The following is an 18,268-nucleotide window of genomic DNA, read 5'->3' on the forward strand; positions in this document are numbered from 1 at the left end:
ACTCTTCTCTGGCTACTGCAGCTTGACACCAAAATCAGTTCCCGTTGACTTCAGGGGAATTTAGGGAGATAAGAATCAGTTCAGTAATAAATTTCATCTCTCATCTTGTCAGGGGTTAACATCTGTAACTGGTGGTTGCCAGTTGCGACTTCTTCTTCCATCTCCTGAGCCACACTTGCACCCAGGCTACTGTTTTCTCCTGTGTATCCACTGAGACAGCCACAGATACTTCTAGGCTACTCTGGGGTTATTTCCAAGCAATAAGCATAGCAGGATTCTTTCCTTACAGGTCTGACACTTACTGCTTTTACTTTTTCTGGGACAGGCTGCCCTCAAATTACTATCTGCTTCCCCATGCTGGTGCTATCACTATTCTGGCTCACTTTTTGTTTGAACTGTGTATATCTTCTTTGAGGCCAGCTTCAGACCTCCAGGTTTTCTCTAGATTTTCACCTTCTCTTAAGCTTCTTTTCAACTTTGCATCTCTGGCCTTCAACCAGGATCCAGAAGATCTCCTTACAAGATTTACACATTATATACAAATCACTTTTGTTATTCTCTTCAACACCTTAACGATTCTTCTTTTTGTAAACAAGTTTAAGCATCTTTTTGTAAACAAGTTTAAGCATGTGACTTCTTTGAGGCACAGTGCCGTCAATGTTCCTGTGGCCTGTAGTCACTTTGAAGTATTCTGTTTTCACGATTTTCTCAATATCAACCATCTCTGAAACGATGTAAATTGAAAAGTAGCATGCTGGGTTTTTGTTTGTTTGTTTGTTTGTTTTAAAGCCTTAAGACAATTCCAATAGAGATTAAATTCTAAAAGAATAACTTTGGGCTAGGCAAACTATAAATCTCAGTTTCCACCCAGTGGTAGAGAGAGTTATGAAACCAAAATGTCTACATTATATAGTGAAAAGGGAGGGGAAGGCCCTGCCCCTACCCAGAGCTGGAAAGTTCAGCATAGGGGCAGCCTAGCCCTGCAGTAGGTATGGGCCAAGGGATGTCTGAAACCAAGCAGTAGAGGATGAAGGAAAGGAAGAAAGGCATGCCTTTTGAATTGGGCTAGCAGCAATGGAAATCTGCAAGCAGCCACTTAGAGATAGCCACTGTACTGTGAATGAACATGGGGTGAGCTTTCGACAAAGAGTCAGGAAGCCTAACATGTTTGGAAATGCATGATTAGAAAAGAAATATAAAGAAGAAAAGAAAAGGTTAGGTAAAAAAGTGAGCAGACTTACAAAGCTTCATGTCTATGGCCTCATGAGCAAGTGCATGGAAGGTGAGATTTCTTTTTTTTAATAATTTATTACTTTTTTATAAATTACAGTTTATTCAATTTGTATCCCAGCTATAACCCCCTCCCATCCCCTTCTGATCCCACCCCCTCTCCTTCATCTCCTCCCATGCACCTACCCAAGTCCACTGATAGGGGAGGTCCTCCTCCCCTTCCATCTAACCCTAGTCTATCAAGTCTCATCAGGACTGGCTGCATTGTCTTCCTCTGTGGCCTGGTAAGGCTGCTTCCCCATCAGGGAGAGGTGATCAAAGAACCAGCCACTGAGTTCATGTCAGAGACAGTCCCTGTTCCCATTACTAGAGAACCCACTTGGAGACTGAGCTGCCATGGGCTACATCTGTGCAGGGGTTCTAGGTTATCTCTGTGATTGGTCCTTGGTTGGAGTATCAGTCTCAGAAAAGACCCCTGTGCCCAGACATTTTGGATCTGTTGTTCTCCTTGTGGAGCTCCTGTCCCCTCCAGGTCTTCTTATCTCCTCTTCTTTCATAAGATTCACTGCACTCTGCCCAAAGTTTGGCTGTGAGTCTGAGCAGTGCTTTGATACCTTGCTGGGTAGTCTTTCAACAGCCCTCTGTAGTAGGCTCCTGTCCTGTTCCCTGTTTTCTGCCTCTTCCGATGTCTATCCTGTTTGCCTTTCTGAGTGAGGACTGATCAATTTACCCTGGGTCCTCCTTCTTGCTTAGCTTCTTTAGGTGTACAGAGTTTAGTATGGTTATCCTATATTATATGTATAATATTCACTGATAAGTGAGTATATACCATATGTGTCTTTCTGCTTCTGGGATACCTCACTATTTGCCTGCAAATTTCATGATTTCCTTGTTTTTAATTGCTGAGTAGTATTCCATTGTGTAAGTGTACCACAATTTCTGCATCTATTCCTCAGTTTCCTGGATTGTTTCCAGATTCTGGCTTTTACAAATAAAGCTTCTATGAACATGGTTGTGCAAATGTCCTTGAACATCTTTTGGATATATGCCTAGGAGTAGTATAGCTGGATCTTGAGGAAGCGCTATTCCTAATTTTCTGAGAAAGTGCCAGATTGATTTCCAAAGTGGTTGTACAAATTTACATTCCCACCAGCAGTGGAGGTGGGTTCCCTTTTCTCCACATCCTCTCCAGCATGTGTTGTCACTTGAGTTTTTGCTCTTAGTCAGGTTGATGGGTGTAAGGTGAAATCTCAGGATCGTTTTGATTTGCATTTCCTTGATGACTAATGACGTTGAACAGTTCTTTAAGTGTCTTTCTGCCATTCGATATTCGTCTATTGAGAATTTTCTGTTTAGCTCTAATTTTCTAATTGGATTATTTGATTTGTTGCTGAAAGGTGGGGTTTCTAAGAAGAAAATCACATCATCTTACTAAATACTTAGCGATTCTTTCTACTGTTTTAGGACATGTTTTAGGACATGTTTTTTATTTTTATTTTTTCTTCACAATTTATTCATTATATATTCTAATTGAAGCCCCCTCCCTCAACTCCCCCAGTCTCACCCTCCCTTTCTCTTCCCCGCATCCACTTCCCCTAGTCCACTGACATGGGGAGTTCTCCACTATTGCCATCTGCTCATAGCTTGTCTCATCAGGACCGCCTGGATCCTCTTCCCCAGGGGCCTGGCAAGGCTGCATCATCAGGAGCGAGTGATCAGAGAGCAGTCAACAGAGTTCATGGTAGAGACAGCCCCTGCTCCCCTCCCTCAGAGATCCACGTGGAGACTGAGCTGCCAATTGACAAGCTATTTTTTAAAGGACCGTATTTATTGCTTGTGTGGGTGGTGCATGTGTACCGTGTGTGTGTGTGTGTGTGTGTGTGTGTGTGTGTGTGCATTTAGGTACATGCATGCCACAGCATACCTGTCATGGGATAACTTTGCGGAGTCCAGTCTCTCCTCCTGTTTGAGTGGAACCCAGATGATTCTTGCAGGCCGTGTTATCTTCCTGATCCCATTTTTTAAACTCAAGTCAATCAGCAGTCTTGATCATTGTCCTTCACTTTGACTAGAACTTTCAAGCCATGTTATTACAGAACTGAGTTGTAGATTCACTCACTATAGGATAGTTTGGAGGCAGGATGGAGCTGAAGGTTTTGTTGATCTTAACAGAAACCTCAGAATGTGAGTTCTACAGTTCTGGAATTTTTGTTTTGCTTGTTTGGTTTGGTTTGGTTGATTGACACATTATCTTAACCACCAAGAAGTCTCCAGGCTCTAATCCCTGCTGAGTATCTACTTGTAGGATGATGATAAAATCCAATCCTAATTTAAGATATTTTTTTTTCTCTGCAGTGTTATGATTGGTCACTATGGGTGTCTTGGAAACCCTTTGTAACTGAGAGCCTGGGCCCATGAGTCTTAAGTTAATTTTTCTGAAGGTAATTCTTTACAATGAAGTCATGTGGCACTTTTTAGCCAATCCTTATGTTTGTTCACTTTCCTACAGTTAATTCTTTTTGTTTTAGCATTTGATTTGAAATGGCTAAAAAGTCACTATGCCTCTTATCTCTCTTATAATTGACCGAAAACCTGAATGAAACCTGGCCTGCCCAGATTCTTGCCACATATTTGCACTTCCTCAGAAATGGTGATTACCCAATACTCCTCACTTCCTTCTAGAATCTATTTTTAAAAATAGGACAAAAATTTTTATATAGACTCAATTTTAAAATTATTATTTCTTTTCTTTTTACTTTCGTGTGTGTGTGTGTGTGTGTGTGTGTGTGTGTGAAAGAGAGAGGAAGGGAGGGAGAGGGGAAGGAAGGCAAGAGAGGGAGAGAGAGAGAGGAATGAAACTCAAGGTTTTGTGCATGGGAATGAAGCACCTATACCTAGGATCCCAGCTCAGAAAAGCTGTTTAAATTGTCTTTGCTTGGAGTTGATCTTCAGTGAGGGTATGATGTATGTGTCATCAAACAAGGTTTTTCTTACAGTAGGGCATTAGGTTGCCATAGAATAAGGTCTCTGTTTCCTGCATAGGCCTCCTTATTTACCAGAACAACACAGCCACGCTTTATTTCTCCCTCATGGTAGCCCACATATTTTAGATAAAGACTCCTAGACATAGTCTCAGATTCCTCTGGATTCCTGGCCTAGTCTCAATATTTTGGTGCTTTAGCTTTCTAAGGAGGTTTAGATCAGCTCCAGCGTGTAGTGTGGGTGTGTCTTCCAACAGCACCTCAGCCCTTCATCCTGAAGCTGAGAGCCAGGTTCGAGAGCCACCACTGAAAGATTTTAAGGATGCTTTCTGTATCACACTGACGGTAGCTCACAGCTTTCGAACTGATTTTCACTTGTCACTAGCATGCTTAAGTAAGTGCATTGCCTTTTTATGTGTTAAATCTCATATGAGCAAAATCTATTTGTGTTTGTTCCTAAATGCCTTGAACTAAACTTTTATTCTAATCCAGAGCCCATTTTATAAAGAGGATTTTCATAAGGAATCTGGATAAAATAGGAAAATTTTAAGATGAAATTTCTAACACGCAAAAGAAAAACCTTTCCCTGGTCCAATGATGCACTAATCAGAGAAAGTAAAATGTAAGTTTCCCAATTTTTGAGGCAAAAATATAAACATAGAAAATGGGGCATGTAAAACCTCTTGCCACCAAGCCTGAATACCCAAGTTCCTTCCATCCAAGGGACCCACCTGGCGGAAGAGGAGAACAGACCACACCCACACACAGCTTTTTTTCAGTCTTTGTTCTAGATGACCTGTTAACTGTTGTCAGCCATCTACAAGCACGAACTTAAATTATCATCATAAATTATTTGCTGATGTAAACATCTATAAAGTAAACAGTGGAAATTGTGTCTTCTTTCTACAGGTAGAAATTGCATCATTAGTTCCTAGGTGATATGCTGTGGTTCAGCCCCAGTCGTGGGCAGGAGATTGGGTCTGTGACCTGTTCTCTCACCTGTAAGACTGAAAGACAGTTCTGACTTCCGGAGGGCACACCGGTTCCTGCTTGTCTTTTGTTTGATTTTTTACAATAGTGGGGTGAAGTTCAAGGCCTTGAACATGCTAGGCAAGCTGCTCCTTAGAACTGTTTCCCTTGCCCATCCCTAGCTCTACAGTAGATTGTTTGGCCAAAGTAGATTATCTCTGAAATGCCAGTTACTCAGGAAGCTCCTCTATCCTTCAAATAGTCTGAATTCTTTGATTTTTAGAACTTTTGTGTGGTTATATTTCTACAAACACAAGACTAGCTTTTATGTCAATACCATGAAAATTAATGAAGACAAGCAATTGATTTTGCACCAAATGTTTTTCTTAGCTGAATGTTCATGTAAAAGTTGCTACGTGTAAATAATGTCTTAACATTTCAGGACAGATAAAGAGAATTCTGTTTTGCCATTTTATTTAGGAATGAACGATCCATTCTTCATACAAAGAAATGAATAGAAAATATTTGGTTTGGCAAGCTTTTGCTTATAAATGACACTGAACTAAATATCACTTAGTTACTTAGTTTAAGTAATGCTTTCTGGGGTGAAGGGTCATAATATTTATTTTTTTCTTCTTTTTTCTTTCTAAAAAGAAAGAAAAAGTTCTCTTCTTCTTCTTCTTCTTCTTCTTCTTCTTCTTCTTCTTCTTCTTCTTCTTTTTCTTCTAATTTATTAGAATTTATTCAATTTGTATCCTTGCTGTGGCCCCCTCCCTCATCTCCTCACAAACACACCCTTCCTCCGTCTTCTCTCCCTAGGTCACTCTCCTAGTCCACTGATAGGAGAGATCCTCCTCCTCTTCTATTTGACTCTAGCCTATCAGGTCTCATCAGAACTGGTTGCATTGTCTCCCTTTATAGACTGGCAAGGCTGTACCCCACAGAGGGAGGTAATCAGAGACACTGCCACTGAGTTCATGCTAAAGAAAACCCTTGGTCCCCTTACTAGGAAACCCACTTGGAAACTGAGTCTATGGGCTATATCTGAGCTGGGGTTTTAGGTCCTCTCCATGCATGTTCCTTAGTTGGGGTATCATTCTCTTCAGGGCCCTCAGGGCTAAGTTTGTTGGTGCTGTTGGTGTCCTTTTGGAGCTCCTGCCTCCTCTAGGTCTTTCTATCTTCCCCTTCTTCTATAAGATTTCCTGCACATTGCCAAAAGTTTGGCTATGAGTCTCAGCCTCTGCTTCAATACTTCGATCAGTAGAGTCTTTCAGAGGCCATCTGTGGTAAGCTCCTGTCCTGTTCCTTGTCTTCTCCCTGTTTACAATGTCTATCACGTTTGTCCTTCTGAATGAGGATTGAGCATCTTCCCTAGGGTCTTCCTTGTTGTTTAGCTTCTTTAGGAGTATAGATTTTAGTATGTTTATCCTATATTATATGGCTAATATGCACTTATAAATGAGTATATCCATGTGTGTCTTTCTGCTTATGGATTACCTCACTCAAGATGATCTTTTCTAGTTGCTACCATTTGCCTGCAAATGTTTTTTTCCTTGTTTTTAATAGCTGAGTAGTATTCCATTGTGTAAATGTACCACAATTTTTGTATCCATTCCTTTGTTGAGGGACATCAAGGTTGTTTCCAGATTCTGGCTATTACGAATAGAGCTGCTATGAACATGGTTGAGCAAATGTCATTGTTGTATAGTGAGCATAATTTGGATATATGCCTGGGAGTGGTGTAGCTGTATCTCGAGGTAGCTCTATTCCTAATTTTCTGAGAAAGTGCCAGATTGATTTCCAAAGGGGTTGTACAAGATTACATTCCCACGAGCAATGGAAGAGGGTTCCCCTTTCTCCACATCCTCTCCAGCATGTGTTGTTACTTGAGTTTTTGATCTTAGTCATTCTGATGGGTATAAGGTGAAACCTCAGGGTTGTTTTGATTTGCATCTCCTTGATGACTAAGAATGTTGAACATTTCTTTAAGTGTTTCTCTGCCATTCTATATTCTATAAGAATTTTCTCTTTAGCTCTGTTCCCCATTTCTTTTTTAATTGGATTACTTGGTTTGTTGCTTTTCAGCTTCTTTAGTTCTTTATATATTCTGGATATTAGCCCTCTGTCAGATATAGGATCGGTGAAGATTTTTTCCCAGTCTGTAGGCTGTCATTTTGTTCTGATGACAGTGTCCTTTGCTTTACAGAACCTTTATAGTTTCATGAGGACCCATTTATTGATTGTTGATCTTACAGCCTGTGCTGTTGGTGTTCTGTTCAGGAAGTTGTCTCCTGTACCAATGAGTTCAAGGATTTTCTCCAATTTTTCTTCTAACCAATTTAGTGTGTCTGGTTTTATGTTGAGGTCTTTGATCCACTTAGACTTTAGTTTTGTGCAGGGTGATAAATATAGATCTGTTTGCATTTTTCTTCATGTAGACATCCAGTTAGACCAGCACCATTTGCTAAAGATGCTAACTTTTTCCCATTGTATTGTTTTGGCTTCTTTGTAAAAAATCATGTATCCGTAGGTGTATGAGTTTATTTCTGGGTCTTCTGTTCGATTCATTTGATCCACCATTCTGTTTCTATGCCAGTTCCATGCAGTTTTTGTTATTGTTGGTCTATATTACAGTTTGAGATCAGAGATGGAGATACCTCCAAAAGATCTGTTATTGTATAGGATTGTTTTAGCAATTCTGGGTTTTTTGTTTTTCCATATGAAGTTGAGAATTGTTCTTTCAAGTTCTGTAAAGAATTGTGTTGGTAATTTGATGGGAATCACATTGAATAGCTTTTGGCAGGATGGCTGTTTTCACTATGTTAATCCTACTGATCCATGATCATGGGAGATCTTTCCACCTTCTGATATCTTCCTTATTTTCTTTCTTCAGAGACTTGTTGTTTTCATGCAGGCCTTTCACTTGCTTGATTAGAGTCACACCAAGGTATGTTATGTTATTAGTGGCTATTGTAAAGGGTGTTGTTTCCCTAATTTTTTCTCAGCCCTTTTGTCTTTTGTTATACAGGTGGACTAATGATTGTTTTAAAGTTAATTTTGTATCCAGTCACTTTGCTGAAAGTATTTATCAGCTGAAGAAATTCTCTGGTAGAACTTCTGGGATCACTCATGTATACCATCATATCATCTGCAAATAGCGATACTTTGAGTTCTTCCTTTCTGATTTGTATCCCCTTGATCTCCTTTAGTTGTATTATTGCTTTAACTAGGACTTCAAGTACTATGTTGAAGAGATATGGAGAGAGTGGGCAGCCTTGCCTTGTCCCTGATTTCAGTGGAATTGATTTAAGTTTTTCTCCAGTTAGTTTGATGTTGGCTATAGGCTTGCTGTATATTGCCTTTACTATGTTTAGGTATATGCCTTATATCCCTGATCTCTCCAAAACTTTAAAGATGAATGGGTGTTGGATTTTGTCAAGTGCATTTTCTGCATCTAAGGAGATGATCATGTGTTCTTTTTTCCCTTCTGTTTGTTTATGTGGTGAGTTACATTGATACATTTTTGTATATTGAACCACTCCTGCATACCTGGAATGAAGCCGCCTACTTGGTCCTGGTGAATGATATCTTTTATGTGTTCTTGGATTTGGTTAGCAAGCATTTTATTGAGTATTTTGGCATCAATGTTCATAATAGAGATAGGTCTGAAATTCTCCTTTTTTGTTGGGTCTTTGTGTAGTTTAGGTTTCAAGGTTACTATGGCCTCATAAAATGAGTTTTCTAATGTTCCTTCTGTTTCTATTTTGTGGAATAGTTTGAAGAGTATTGGCATCAGATCTTCTTTGAAGGTCTGGTAGAATTCTGCACTGAAATTATCAAGTGCTGGGATTGTTTTGTTTTTGTTTTTTGGTTTTTTTTTTGGCAGGAAGGCTTTTGATGACAGCTTCTATTTCTTTGAGGGAGATAGGACTGCTTAATCTATTTACCTGATTTTGGTTTAGCTTTGGTAAATGGAATCTATCAAGAAATTGTCCATTTCATTTAGATTTTCAAATTTTGTGGTAGATAGGTAATGTTTATATTGTAATAAAGTGTAATTACAAATAATTTTGCACACATTTCTTTTAATTCATTAAAATAATAAAGATATGGGCAATTTCCAGAAGCATCTGGTTTAATGACCTTTGGATTATTTCACTAATTATCTCCTGAAGGAACCCAAAGAGACAAGGAGCAATCATTATTGTGTGAAGGACAGAAACTAATGGGCCAATGAGGCATAGAAGCCAGATCCCCAAAGAGGACCATAACAATCCCAAATTAGACATGGTCCCTGGAGGCCACAGTTTACAAACATGTTCTTTTGCACTTGGATAGACTGTTTTACATCGGCTTTTAGTAAGTCCAGGGCTTGTCAGTTCTGCAGGATCACCTGGAGCTAGGAAGATATATCTGTTTTGAATCAGATTCAAGGCCAGAGCTGAGTCCGGGGTGGTGTCTGTCAGCTCAGTGGAGGTCTGCTGGGGCAGATATAGACTAAGGAGAAAAGGTAATGTTAAGGCACTTGGGGGATTTCTGCTTGCTGCTTCCAGGTCTTTCTCTAGCCTGGAAGGTCTGGGAAGATAAAAGAGAACATACACCCAACAGGAAGGGGAAAAAGGAGTCCCTTTGACCTGTGACAGATCGATCCAAGTCACAATTTCCTAGGACCTTGCATGAATCCTCTAAAGTCTAAAGGCTATTTATAAAATAGAGATCAGTTTTCAAAATATTTGTATGACAACTGTCTGTAATCCGCACTGAAATCCTCATTGTAGAAAAAGCAGTTAATAAGTGTCTATAAGCAGCCCAAGCAGATCTGTATCTTTGCACTATAGCAAAGATTTTTTAAAAAATCAAAGGAAAATTATCTATTTATAAAGTTTTAAACTATCAACTCTTCCTGTTATAAATTTTCACACACTTTTTGTTACAGATTTTATAGATATTTTAAATCACAGGCAATAAGTTTACAAATCCTGAGATAAAGAGTATGCACAATGGTCTTGCAAATCCTGAGATTTAAAAATGTGTTGTACTTTACCAGTAGTGTTTAGAAATATAAGAGAGAGGATATTCAGAGAGTTAAACATTTGTCATTTAGTCATTTTTAAAAGTAATCACAACCAAAGAAAGGAGAATGAGATAAGCAGTGGGAATCTCTATCCAGAGTTTACCTTTGAGCTGTTCTGTGCACATCGTGCCTCCCTGTTTGCTCTTCTGTTTGCTCTCCTTCACTCTGTCACAGAGACAGGAGGATAGCTCTACACAAGGCAGAGATTTTGGAGGAAACTTTTAAATATGCATACATGGGTCTGGAAAAACCTGACCATAACCCAACTCCAGAGCTAGCTTTTCTAAAGAGTAGAACAGTGTATGGCAATATTTAATATGATCCATACCCAAGAGTCCGAATCTCCATAAGAATAGAAGGAGGGACCAGATCAAAAGGAGAACAAAGAAGGCTTAGAGCTGTAAGATTTTCAAGAGTAGAAAGTAGAGAAAGCTTAGAGATGAGAGGATTTTTGGATTATTTTCTTGTCTGATGGCAGATGTCACAATCTATGAGAATTTGGATATCAGTGTGCCATTTTCTGCCCATTGAGACTGATTATCAAGTTTGTACTAAGTCCATACTGCTTGCAGTAAGACAGTGGAGGCTTCATGGAATCAAGTGAGTCTGAGGAGGGAAAGACATTAGAAAAGACAAGTGAGGAGTCACCACTCTAATTCTGAATGGGAAGAGCCTACAGCTGGCAATTGAGCTAGCTCTGGGAGACAGGCAGTGGAGGCAGGTAGAGAGATAGGAATTTCCAGAAAAAGAGCAAGAAGGAGGTGGGAAAAACTTAAGAGGCTGTAGGAGTCCTGTAGGAAAGATTCTAATGGCATAGGAAAGAAGACGCAGGGAATGGAAAGAATAAGTGGTCTGGTGACAGTGTTGCAACTCAAGAACATCCCCAAAGGGAAAGAGACTTACTTATGAGAGAGATGTCAGGGATTAGTGGAGAAGCACCCCTCCTCCATATGATAGGGCGCCCAGTAGGCACAGAGAAGTCACCTGACACACCACACACAACTTTTGTAGCAATAGTAGTAGGCTCCAGAAGCCAACAGAGGCAGAGAGATCGGGCCCAGTGAGTCAATGAGAAAGAGACAGAGCTGGCAGCTCAAAGGTGGTACCTAGCCGAGCAGATAAGGAGGTAGAGGAGAAGCCGCTGAAGAGGTAGAACCTAAACTTTGGAGTCAAATATGGTGGGTAGTAGGAGGCAGCAGAAAAAGTGATTCATGCTTAGGAGGGTAAAACCCAGCAGATTGGTTTAGTTAGGAGGAACAGGGCCTTTGGGAGGAGCCCGCGTCTCTCCCAGGCTTCAGGTACCAAATACACACAATGGTGCAGAAAAACTACAAAACTAGATCACTCTGTTGGTAGAAAGAAAGGTTTATTGGTGACTCAAACTTCATGGCAGAGAGAAGACCAAAGTGGCAGAAAAGCAAGCAGGTTTTACATGGCAGTACTGGTGTGGGGAGCTGAGCTGATACTGGCTGTCCAGATTGACCAGGAATTAGGTGACTTTTGGGAGAAGGTTAAGAGCAGGTCCTGGAGGATTAAGTTTCCTGGCAGGAATCTACCTTAGGAGATTTGCTTTCCCGGTAAACAGAAACCCAGTTTTAGGCTTGTTTACTTGGTAACGATCCTTCTGTTTAGGACAATGTTACCAGCTCTGCCATATTTGGGGATAGAGCTTTGGACCAACACCTTCCATCTAATTTCCCACTACTCAATGAACTATTTCACTTTAATAAGTGGCTCCTACACTGAGCGTAAAACAATTTAAGTATTAGACCTTTAAAAAATTTTTAATATTCTTAAGGATAATATTTATTTTAAAATAACTCTAAACTTCAGAGATAACTTTAAAGAATTATAAAAATAATGTTTTCTTTTAAGTCAGTCATTTGGATACCAGTTATTCCTTTATGTTTTTCTGATAGTTCCTATAAGTAACAATTCCCTCAAAGAGAATCGCAAGAGAACCATCAAATCAGAAAATGATCATGACACAAACTACCCCACTCAAGTTTTACCACTTAAACCCTGTCAATCCTTCATTCCAATAAGATTAGAAAGAAAGGATTGAATCTAGGCTTGATCTTGACATTGGCATTCCCCAGTTTTTTCTGTCTTTTTCAGTTCTTCATTCTTTTCTTAGAATTCATGACTGAACTTTTAGAACATTTTGAACTAATGTACTGTAGAAATTCTCTCAGCTTCTGCGCACTTACGTTTTCCCATAATCATATTCTGGTTTTAAATTATTATTTTTTATTTTTTAATTCTTTATTAATTACACTTTATTCACTTTGTATCCCCCCTGTGGTTTCCTCCCTCCTCCCATCCCAATCTCTCCGTTTCTCCACCCTCTGCATGCATGCCCCTCCCCAAGTCCACTGATAGGAGAGGTCTTCTTTTCCTTCCTTCTGATCCTAGTCAATTAGGTCTCATCAGGAGTGGTTGCCTTGTCCTCTTCTGTGGAGTGATAATGCTGCTTCCCCCTCAGGGGGAGGTGATCAAAGAGCAGGCCAATCAGTTCATGTCAGAGACAGTCCCTGTTCCTATCACAATGGAACCCACTTGGATACTGAACTGCCGTGGAAGAAATACTAGAGATGTAAAGCCATTTTTAAAATGTTCTATAATCTTACTACAATTTGTATTTTCTGATGATTTTGACGATCATTTGTATAAACTTCAGCTACCTTCAAAGATTCTCATTTATACATTTTGTATTTTCTTTTCTTTGCCTGGGTCCTGGAGCTTGAACTCAAGCTTGCAAGGCAAGTGCTTTGCTCACTAAACCATCTTCCCAGCCCCAAGATTCTCTAAGTCATTCTTAATACTTCTCCTAATACCACATACAGAAGGATTCAATAAAATTATATCAATATCCCATTCTTCATCAAAAATTGTTGTTGGCATGAAGATTGATAGTCTACTTGTGATTACATGCTTTTGCTTATGCTCTGTGTTAAACCCTAGTGCCATGCACAGGTGGAACAGGCACTCTGCCACTGAGCTACATCTTACGCCCTCAACTGTATTTTCATTTTTGCTTACTTTGATGTTGAAAGTATTTAATCAGTTCTGAAAGGAGGATTCCCTGTTTTCTGAAACAGAAAGAAATCCCAACTTCATAAGTTTTATATCCATATGAACATGGCAAAGAGAATAATGAGATAGATTGCTACAGTCTATGTGTAAAAGTGTGACAACCTTTTAATCTCAGACAGCATGTCACCTCTCTTTTCATCAAGCTATTAAGAGCAAGCCCCTGTATCAGAGGTGGAAAAAGTTACAGAACATGTTCAATCAAATCATCACCAGCTATTACTATATGCGGTAATTCTGTGCATTTACCATGAACTATCTAAATCTCCTATAGTGCACATAGGAAGGCAGCCACTTTGTAATTCTGCTGCACAGAATAGTCAGCAAAGATTGCAACTACAAAGATATTTAGTTTAAAAGAAATAAAGGTGCTTTCTTTGGTTGTCCAGCTACTAAAATTGTGGTAATTTAAAAATTAGCATGATCTTTGCACAAAGAAGAAATGCTAATTCATGATGCATTCTATATTTTGAAGCAAAAAGTATTTTATTAAAAATTTTAAAATGCATTAAAAATGAGCTATCATCTTTTTATTCACATGTAAACCACACCTTCTGCCTTTCTGTCTCTTCTCCCTGTATCTTTCTGCTTCTCAATTTCTGAAGCTAAAATTCTAGGGGAAAACCACAAGGAAGCAAAGTCAACAATGATTTTCTAGTGAACTAGATGCAGAGCGCCCTCTAGGGACACCATAGCGGTAGTGCAGTATTTCCTACTCAATGAGCCAGGCTGCCTCCTCTCCAGGGTGACTTTCTCTGTGTTGGTTGTTCTTCTAGACACAGCCACAGAAGTTTGACCTGTGCGTGTGGCATCCGAAGAGTGACATAGATGATCCCAAAACATGGGGAATAAACCAGGATCCAGCCAAGAATGCAGGAGAGCACTAACAGGGTCCACATCCTGGTCACCTGGACAGGTTATCAGAAATGAAATACAATTTTAGAGCGTTATTCGCATTATTAAGAATACATTGCCTTGGGTAAAACTTTGGAAATGTTTCTTCTCGCCCAAAGATAATATTACTTTAGAAATTCTCCAAGGGCCATCTGAGGACTCAGCCAGTAAAGGTGCCAACGGGCCTGATGGCATCCTGTGTCGTACAGGGTGACAAGAAAGAATTGACTCCCATAAGTAAATAAATAAATATAAAATTATAAAAGAAAACCTTTAAAGACTCTCTGAGCAAGTGCCTTTTCTTCTCCTACTTCTCAAGCCACAAATCTTAGTGTTTTCGTGAATATGGTAATTAAAACATTAAGACGTCATAACTTAAAATACCACATAGAATTCCTTTGTTGACTAATTAGTTTTTCCCCCCAAAAGCCAGGAATATATGTAAGTATCAATCATACCTTTTGTGACACTATTCCTGGGGACACGTGAATGAAAATCTACTCATCCAAGATAGGGAATCCACTTATTAGAGGTTTATACGGGAGTGTGAGTAAGGCTTTACATAAAAAAAACAAGAATGACTCAGAAAACTGCATTGCCAAACATCCCAGCGTGGGTGAGAGTTCATGGGAGCTGGAACCCTGAAGCCCATTGAACAATTTGAAGGCAATTCTGGGTGTGAGAGTGTCTCTTCCAGGCAATTTAGTTGGTCTGTGCCCCTTTCTAGGCAGTCCTACTGGTCAGAGAGAATCTTTACATCCCTTAATATTAATGCAACCTCAGAGAGTAAGGAACCCGGTGAGTATGGTCAGCTTCAGGGACTTCCTGAAGCCATTAAGTTGTTTCCTTCCTGCGTTTTGGTGAGCGTCCCTCCAGGATAATGTTTTTATCTCAAAGGAAACTGTTACACAGCATATGCTAGTCAAAACTAACACTAGAACTTGGAGCCTTGATCAGTGCCTCTGGGACCACACTTCTCTATACAGGTTACCAACCCTTGGTCTTTGAACATCTGGAAGCATTTCCATTGAAAAAGAAATGACTATCAAATTTTCCTTGTTTCGTGCTTGAATCTTTGTTCTCCAGAATCTTTCCTTTGAAAACAAGACTTGAAACACAAGATAAAAGCTGAGACTGAGTGAGTGAGCAGGACCTGTGGACACTGAAGGGGAAAAGCACTAATTCTGAATCCTTGTCCTGGCTTTGTCTGTCCTTTTCTGAGAGTGGCTTCTCTGTCCCAGGACCTAAGAGGGCCCGTGGTTACTCCCAGAAGTGTGGTGTTCTGCTTCTGTCTGTTGAATGTAATTATTTTCCCTGGGAGTTTTCCTACGCCAGTGCTAATTAAACAGCTATGTCACGTGACCATGAAACCAAGTTTTCTTGTGTAAGTTGTATGCTCACCACATACCACCAATGCCAGCTAGAAAGATGCAGGTGCCCGGTGATGTTAACATACAACATACAAGAAGTTGTGAGCGTGCCAGGCGCAGGCTAAAAGAACATCTGCCCAGGGTTTTAGTCAACTCGTGAATAAACAAGGGATCCTGAAAGGTAAGATGGTTCAGTCACAGAGCACTTAAAGAATTAAGTGTATGTATAGGCAGTTAATGAGGAAGTGCTAGAATAAAAAGGGAATATCAGAAACGAAGTTTCCTTTTAAGGCAATAAACCATAACATTTGAGATGTTTTTCTACCAGAAATGATTCTACACATCAGCAGTGGCTTGGCTATGATTGACTAATGAAAATTTAAATAATTAAATGACTCTGGGTGCACTTTGTAAACAATAGCATTCAAGAGAGTCATTGTGGGGGGGAGAATGTTTTGAATGTTTTAAAGATGTTTCTGCTGGAAACTTTTGAACTAATCCTGAAAGCACAAGAACTGCAAATACTCCTAACAATTACCCATCCTCTCTCTGTCCTCTCTGGTGGTCCACTGTCCTGGGAGGACGGTCCTCTGTGGAGAAACAGATCACAATCGTATAGAAGCCAGGGGGAGCTAATTTTCAAAAGTCAAATTGGCTTCACACAGTATCTCCACTAATTCCTATTATAATTACGTGATGAAATTTTGATGAGAGTCATTTGTGGGGGTAAATTTGTATGCACATGCCTATGGAAGAAAGAGGACAACCTGAGGTGCATTCTTCAGGCAAATTCCACCCTTTTCCAGAACATGGTCTCCCACTAGTCTGGAGCTCAGCAAGTAGACAAAGGTAGCTCTGGGGTTCCACATGTCTTTGTCTTCTTAGTGCTGAGATTATGTTTGGTGTGATATATGTTTGCAGTTCTGGGGACAAACTCAGACCCCAGTGCTTGTACAGTAAACACTTTAAAGATTGATCTGTCTCCCCAGCCTCTCTGCCTTTATTCGTTGTTGTTGTTCTGTTTTGTTTTGCACTGTGCTGCAAACCTCAGTTTATTGTGTTATAATAAGGATATAACTGTGTGGATGCAACTAATTAAAAAAATTAATGATCTAAGAAACAAACAGAAGCCTATGAAGTTTAACAGTTTCTTCCCCCAGCTGTCAGAGTTGTGACTCTATAGAAAAGAAGCAAGCCTTCATTTCTCTTGAATTACACTAATCAAAAGCAAAGTGCAAATTATTTTTATCTACTTAGTTCTTACATATGTTAAACAATATTCTTAAAAATTCTTACAGCACCTAAATAGGTCATCTCCCAGATAACAACGCTAATAAATATTTTGTTATCTTTTATACTAAATTGAATTTTTGTGTTTTTAAAATTATTTTTCCTTTTCTTTTTATCAATATACTAAATGTCTGAGTTTCACTTTCCAAATGCACTTATGACAACACTTGGTAACTACGTAATGTCTTTAGAGTAAAACTCTGTTTGGAAGCATCCAGCAAATGCTGCCCTGTGCTGTCTTATCACCAAACCTACCAGCCGTAAAACACTGCAGTGGCTTCCTATTTTACAAACCAAGCCAATGAGGAGCACAGAGGAACTTACACTCGGCCCATTACGCTCAACCTCTGAAGAGTATTTATCTATTTAACTTCTACTGAGGGCTTCCACAGAGGCTTATATGAAAAACTTCAGTCATATTCATAGTGGCATATGACTAGTGACACAGCAACCATCACAATGAGAATAGCAGATAGCTCAAGTCCTAACCACGACATAATACTCTTTCCACCTCCACTTAGCTGCCAGCTAAGCACAAGGTGCATATGCTCTCCCCACTCTCCACAGGGGTGACCAAACTCCCTGCTTCCTGTCACAACCTCTCTCCTTGCCTGTCACTTCCCTTCTTCCTATTGTGATTAAAGGCAGTGATGCCATGGGTACTGAAGAGAACCCCTGTCCAGGCCATATGGGTCTGGTGTTTCTCTTGGGCTCGCTGTTCGTCCAGCCTACCGGCCTGAGTGGCCCCACTCAAGAGTCCTCTGTCTTGGGCTCACTCCCGCCTGAGGCTCCTGGCTAGGTTCTTCTAGTCTCTGGCTGGCTCCCCATCTTGGGGAGCAACGCCAGATTGGTGGTTGTCTCAGGATAGCTCCTTGTCTATCCCCCCTGGTGCTGGACTGGTGACCATCTCAGGCTCGCTTTTCTCAGATGTTCATAGGGCAAAACACTGAGGGTAGATATGGCTGCCCTCCTCTCTGCCAGCTGCTGACACGCATGTGACATCGTAGCCTCACCTGCAACGCCTCTAGCGGCAGGCTTGAATAATTTCTAATTGCTTTTGTCACATGTGATTTTCTGTGCCCTCCTTGCCAGGTGTGAGAGCATGGAGCTTGATGACAAAATCCGGGACCTGATAGCAGGCACCCCAGAGGCCACTTCCAGCTACAGAAATGTCCCTTCTTCACAGGTAAGGAGCGGTTTCTTTCCTGCGATATCTCAAAACACAGTCAACAATTCACCCGGTCAGCCATGAACTTCCTTGATGGCTGATGGAGTAGAGCGAAGGAGCAAGCCCTATCCTCCAATCAACATAAACCCCTGTCAGGGGGAAACCCGGAGCAAAGCTCTTGAACTTCCAGGAAAGCGAG

At 40.3% G+C, this 18,268-nt stretch overlaps 1 protein-coding gene and 1 non-coding gene across 4 annotated transcripts in view; one reads left to right on the plus strand and one right to left on the minus strand.

Annotated features, from left to right (window-relative positions):
- Tnip3 (TNFAIP3 interacting protein 3) overlaps positions 1-18,268 on the plus strand; it is an 87,445-nt gene that overhangs the window by 14,627 nt on the left and 54,550 nt on the right. For all 3 annotated transcript variants that reach the window (XM_021653053.2, XM_060373823.1, XM_060373824.1), the window contains exon 2: positions 17,994-18,087. In XM_021653053.2, coding sequence (XP_021508728.2) covers positions 18,004-18,087 — 84 coding nt within the window. In that variant the 5' untranslated portion in view covers positions 17,994-18,003. The remainder of the gene's footprint in view (positions 1-17,993; positions 18,088-18,268) is intronic.
- LOC132649815 (small nucleolar RNA SNORA17) lies at positions 17,806-17,936 on the minus strand. Its single transcript, XR_009588327.1, has one exon. It is a non-coding gene; the product is annotated as a small nucleolar RNA SNORA17 (small nucleolar RNA).

This window comes from Meriones unguiculatus, chromosome 21, assembly GCF_030254825.1.
Source record: "Meriones unguiculatus strain TT.TT164.6M chromosome 21, Bangor_MerUng_6.1, whole genome shotgun sequence".
Lineage (NCBI taxonomy): Eukaryota > Metazoa > Chordata > Mammalia > Rodentia > Muridae > Meriones > Meriones unguiculatus.